Source organism: Sapajus apella, unplaced genomic scaffold, assembly GCF_009761245.1.
Source record: "Sapajus apella isolate SASKATOON/1434 unplaced genomic scaffold, GSC_monkey_1.0 scaffold28, whole genome shotgun sequence".
Taxonomy (NCBI): domain Eukaryota; kingdom Metazoa; phylum Chordata; class Mammalia; order Primates; family Cebidae; genus Sapajus; species Sapajus apella.
Window position 1 is genome coordinate 17,116,962 of NW_022436968.1, and position 6,000 is coordinate 17,122,961.

The 6,000-nt window shown below is 38.5% G+C and overlaps 2 protein-coding genes across 5 annotated transcripts in view; one reads left to right on the forward strand and one right to left on the reverse strand.

Moving 5' to 3' along the window:
* The window catches only part of RBM45 (RNA binding motif protein 45), a 485,504-nt gene that overhangs the window by 363,457 nt on the left and 116,047 nt on the right, over positions 1-6,000 (reverse strand). The window lies entirely within an intron of this gene.
* PDE11A (phosphodiesterase 11A) overlaps positions 1-6,000 on the forward strand; it is a 385,263-nt gene that overhangs the window by 312,782 nt on the left and 66,481 nt on the right. Inside the window, exon 14 of the mRNA XM_032292833.1 lies at positions 3,119-3,209. Within this exon, the coding sequence (XP_032148724.1) occupies positions 3,119-3,209 (91 nt within the window). The remainder of the gene's footprint in view (positions 1-3,118; positions 3,210-6,000) is intronic.

Below are 6,000 nucleotides of genomic sequence, written 5' to 3' on the forward strand. Positions count from 1 at the left end.
GTTGTGTAACAGCAGATATAGGCAGCATTCCTAGCGGGCCTTGGCCTGAGACAAAAGGCAGTGAGGGGTTTGGCAGTCTAGAAAATCTGCCAGGGACCAAATCTAATCGTATAAATAAGGGATCCATTTGGAAATGGAAGTATCCTTGCTTAGATTTAAAAAAAAAAAAAAAAAAAAAAAACCCTCAAAGTTGTGTTAGTGCCATGCTCCATCTCTGAGGTCTAAGATGGCATCTTGCTTGCAGAAAAGTGAGAATTTTTAGTGCAAAGTTTATCAGAGAAAAATTCCTGACACAATTATAGGGGGCTGTGAGCTTCCTGAAGATCAGAACATGTCTTATTTCCCTTTGTATTCCACATGCGTGAGGCCTGACATAATAATAATTATCAATGCTTATTGGTTGAATGAATGATGGATGAATGAATGACCCACAATGTCTCCCCACACTTTCATGACATTAGACTGGTTCAGTTGCAAAATCTACCTATTTCCTGTGATTGAATCAGTATTGTGTGAAGGTGGGAAGAATGTAAGGTGGAATTACAGAAGGGAACAAAGAGGGAATCCGCCGAGGAACTGCTCAAACCATAGACAGTGGCTGCCTTTGCACAAATACCATGAGATAGAACACACCAGATCGGAGGCATATGGATATGGGGGAGAGGCCTCCCTCCTATGCACAGAAAGTAGCAGTGCATCAGAAGCCATGGTGTATTTGTTAAAAGGTGTCATCATTGTCCCCATCCCCATTTGCTTAAAGGAGAAAACATCTCCTTATTCACTGAAACGAAGATACAGAATGACTTCTGATCATCTAACTGATGTAACTTTTGGAGAGTCTGTTAACCCAACATGAATAAAGGAAGAAATAACATTTTGTATCTTGACTAGATACAAAACATTCACACTAGTAAGTGAGGTGCATGCGAGAATGGCTGATTGACAGGAATGATCACAGGAATCTAAGCCTGTGGTTAGTAGTGATACTAATAGAATTCTGAATTAAATTTTGAAATTTTCTTTCATTGATAACAACCAGCTTGGTAAAAATGGGGAATCAAATATCAAATATGTGTGATAATTATAATTATCATTTTCATTATGTAATAAGAAGCTTAAAAACTTGGATACAAATCTAGAACTGATAAAAGCTAGCTGTGTGACCCTGAGAAAGTTATTTAACTTCTCTGAGCCCTGTTTTCCTCATGTGTAAATGAGAAAATAATACTTATATCATGATCACTGTCAGGACTAAATGCTATAATGTATTCAGTTGTTAATATATAGACTAGTGCATGGTAGATACTAATGGTTGCTTTTATTAATAATAATATTAATATTATAAAATATGCTAACACCCTTATTATCAACCTCCCAACTTGAACTGTAGTCTCTCGACATAGTAACTACTGTAAACTTATTAGACAAGAAACCAATATCTTTTAAAGCACTTACTCCATGCCAGGTACTAGAATGTGATGTGCACACAAAGCATCACAGAATTTTAACAGCTAAGAAAAAGGCATATAGTATACATTTTGAAACATGTATCTTCATGGAAATGAGCTCTATGTAAGACAAATAGTAACAAACAGTAAATATTAGTTTATCACTGATTACTAAGATTCACCTAGCAAATTTTCACTTATTAAATGATATAAATTAAGGCAAGATTTAAAGAAATAACACATACATGTTTAAAATCTAATACCCTCCTTACTAAGCACTTTACTAAGAATAATAATTCCTATATTTTATATTTTATTGTTTCATATAATATTCAGTAATCACTACTGAACCTAATCCTGTTGGATGAGCAACCACATGTTGGGAGAGTCTTTCCAAGAATTACAGGTCCCTTGTACCCCCGAACTGATGGTGGTTTTGGGCTGCCTCACACTGAAGATGGAGGAAAGCTTGTGACCAAAATTCTTCATGTTGCATTTAGATGCAGTCCTTGCTTCTTTCACTGGCAGGACAAATTGTGTGTAGTCAATCTCCAGCATTTCCAAGTTAAGGCCAAATGGCGCTTTCAGTGTCGAAGCCCCCTGCAATAAGCAAGAAAGAACAAAAAGCTCTAGATGGATCCTTAGCCTGAGTCCTGTGGCTGCCTTTTATACTGTGGACTTATCTGGGATCTCTTGATTCTTAAGATGCTCTAACTCCCATTCCTTAAACAAAGTTGGAAATAAATGTTTTTGAATTTCTTTTTTTGAGTCTTGTTCTGTCCCCCAGTCTGGAGTACAATGGCACAATATTGGCTTACTGTAACCTCTGCTTCCTGATTTCAAGCAATTCTCCTGCCTCACACTCCTAAGTAATGAACACTTTGCAGAACTGACATTGTTAAGAAATGCATTGTTCTACAAAAATGAAATTTCAGATAATTCAAAGTAATCCCTTTAAGTATCAATGAGTATTTTATTAATTTAAAATGGAAATAGTCATATGTGTTTTAATTATTGATTAATAATTAATATAGACTACAATCTACTACATGCTGGGAACTGTAATAGGCATTTTCAAATATTTTATTGTTCTCATAAATAACAGGTTAGGTAGATAATATAATCTTAGAGACAAAGAAACTGAATCTTAAAGAGGCCAAATAACCATCCAAAGCTGCTACTTGGAGGAAGAGCTGAGATTTCATTCCAAATCCAGAGAACTTTCAGAGTTCCATACTGAGATATCATAGTGTGACTGTGGACTGGGAAGCCATACTGGAAGTTTGTCAGCTTTTCATGTAGAGTAGATAAAATGCACTCTGCAGAATATTCACAAGGTCATCTCCTATGGAAGCTCAAATTCGTTTTGACAGTTGTTCTGAACACTCAGAAGTCACAGAATTTAAAAAGACAATTATGTCTTTTTTTCCTCAGAACATCCATAGCCCTTCGATTGGACCTGGAGCATATTTCCACAGTGTATTAGTATTTGCATTGTTTTTATGTGCATTATTTTTCCTTATGATCTCGTCTCATCTTTCTCACTAGTCTGTAAATTTCTCAGGGCCAGAGACTGCCGAATTCATCATATATCATCCATGGCATCTAGCCTAATACCTAGAAAGTTCTATGTATTAGGAACTTTCTTATATTTCTCTGTCCTCTTTCAGGAGTGGCTCCGCCCTGGCCCAGCTCTATGGAACCTCTGCTACCTTGGAGCATCACCATTTTAACCATGCCGTGATGATCCTTCAAAGTGAGGTACAGGCCCAACTGTCTACTTCTCCACTTGACAGAAACCAGAACAACTCTGTTTCCTCCCTCTCTTTCTTTGTGGTGCCACAGGTAGAGACAAAGAAGCCGGAAAACCATTTCGAAGTCAAATTACTGGGCCTTGGTGGCTTTTGCTGTTCTTTTAGATACCTGAGCAGGACCTTACAGAGTCTTCTGAGCTAATTCACTTGGGCTTAATTATTGATTATGAGGCTTTTCAGATTCACTTAACAAGGTAACAGATATAGACTGCTTGTCACTAGAGCATGACCTAACCTTCCTCAAAGGATACAGAGCACTAAGGGAATGACTTAATCCAAATAGTGAGTGGCCCAACATTCCCATTTTGTGAAACTCTAAGTCATTTTAAAAGATGGTAGAAGTAAAAATAGGGTGAGAAAGTTACACTTTATTAGCACAACTAAGAAACGATAAAACATAAAAGAACTTAAAATTGCTGGGGGGACCAGTTAGGATGTGAGAACTGCAGCTAAACTTAAGACTCAGGGCTGATGCCATATGCCTTATTTTGCTTTGTGTGGCAATGCAGGAGTTAGCAGTAGTTGGAATTTTATACTTTAAGCTCTCCACAGAGAAAAACAGAAACCACTAACTGACTCTGGCTACGGCATCTGAGCTTTAAATTGCCAGGAAAGAATCTGTTTAATTTTCTGCAGGCATACAGACCTTTTTTTTTTTTTTTTTTTTGAGGCCAGGAAGGGATCATCTGTTCCCCATTATTTGTCAGTTCTCTAGCTGTGCCATTAATTATTATTATTATCATCATTAAGGCCCTGCTTCGCTGGAATAGCATCATTAAATATGGAGGTTTTTTCCTCCAGCCTATCTTGAGAAAGCATGTCTTTTGCAATATCATGGAGGCCTTCAACCCCATAAAGGAGAGTCGGCACTCCGGAACCTGAATGCAGGCTGCACAAGGGAAAACCTGCTGGGAATGATGTGTTTTCAGTTGGGAATGAAACACCAAGAGTTAGGCTCTCAGTAACTGGCAAAAGCCAGCATCCTGGCCTCTGTAGCTACGGAATTTTCCTCCAAAAGTTCTGTGGAAGAACTTCGATTCAGATTATCTTTTCTGTACTGATAAAGGTGATGACTATACACCTCTGGCTCCACAAACCACCACCTTTGTAATAACAAGCATTATAAACAGAATGCCAGGTTTCCTTAGGGAAACAAACCCCACTCACTCAGAATTTGTGTTCATACAAACAAAACACATTGGCCGTCCTTCACTCTGGGGTTCCCTATGAAGAGCAGAGACTATCAAAGGCGGAACCATGCTCTGTCCCAGCACTGCCTCCAGCCCTCCGTGGTCCTGCCCATCAGAAAAGCAGAAATGCCACTGGTGGTATTGTTCCACTTTCCAAGTAAGCTCTGGTGCAGAGAGGTTAGATGGCTTGAGGAAGTTTGCCCAGACTTTTCTTCCTCCACATCTGCATGTCGTTCCATTAATGCCACACACTGCTTCCCTAACAGAGTAGAGGCAGTATTTCAGAGAGACTCAAATCTACTTCAGGGACCAAAATGTTAAGGCACTGTAGAAGACTAATAAACAATACATATAAACATATAAACAATACACTGATTGCAAATTAACTTTTTAAAAAAATTAAAGCCGCTCTGGCTAGCACTGTCACTCTTAGCTGTAAATGTCATTAGTGATTATATATCCTTCAAAATACCATATTTTTACTGTACCTTTTCTATATTTAAATAGGTTTAGATATACAAATACCATTGTGTTATAGTTGCCCACAGCATTCCGTACAGGAACATGCTGTATGGGTGTATGATGTAGCCTAGGAGCAATAGGCTATCCCATATAGCATAGGTATGCAGTAAGCTCTATCATCTAGTTTTGTGTAAGTGCACCCTATGATGTTCACACAATGAGGAGGTCACCTAACAATGTATTTCTTGGGATGTACCCCATTGTTACATGATGCATGACTGTAATAAAATGCACACCCTCATAAAATAATCAGCATCCTCAAGTTCAGACCAGCTTTCTTCATATCTCAGTGTTAACCTTTACTACAACTTCCTCCTAAAGGCTGCATTTCTTTGGGAGATGCTTGGTGCATGGCTGGACCCAGGTGACTGCTTTTCCATAGCTTCCTACCACATTTTCCCCAGTCCCAGAACACCTGCCTGTGATTGACCCTTGGGTAATGCACAGGCAAAAAACCTGGGCAGAATCATGGTGCAGCATTCCTTTTGTTATTTGTCTTCTTAATGGCTGAATTAAGGGTCTGAAGAGCTCATTTGAAAATTATTATTAATATTGGACCTGGTCCCAGGTGGAACCAATATACTCTATTCTTTAAGGAGTGGCAGGTTCACCCAATGAAATAAATTAACTTGGGAGAACAGATCATCATCTGGTGCCTGGTAAGAGATAATTTACTAATTGATAATTCTAATTCGCTGAAATAATTAATTTACCTCTCATTGGATAATGGTTCATTCTCAGGCAGTACTCCTCCACCATCTTCCGGCTCTCAACATATGATTTAAAACTGATCCAGTTCCCAGGCCATATAATGATGAGTTCATATTTCACACTAAGAAAACCTGGAAAATGAAAAGTCCTAACTTTCTTTTTTTTCCCCATTTATTTTATTGCATTTTTGGTTTTGGGGTACATGTGAAGAACATGCAAAATTGTTGCATATGTACACACATGGCAGTGTGATTTGCTGCCTTCCTCCCCATCACCTACATCTGGCATTTCTCCCCTTGCTATCTCTCCCCAGCT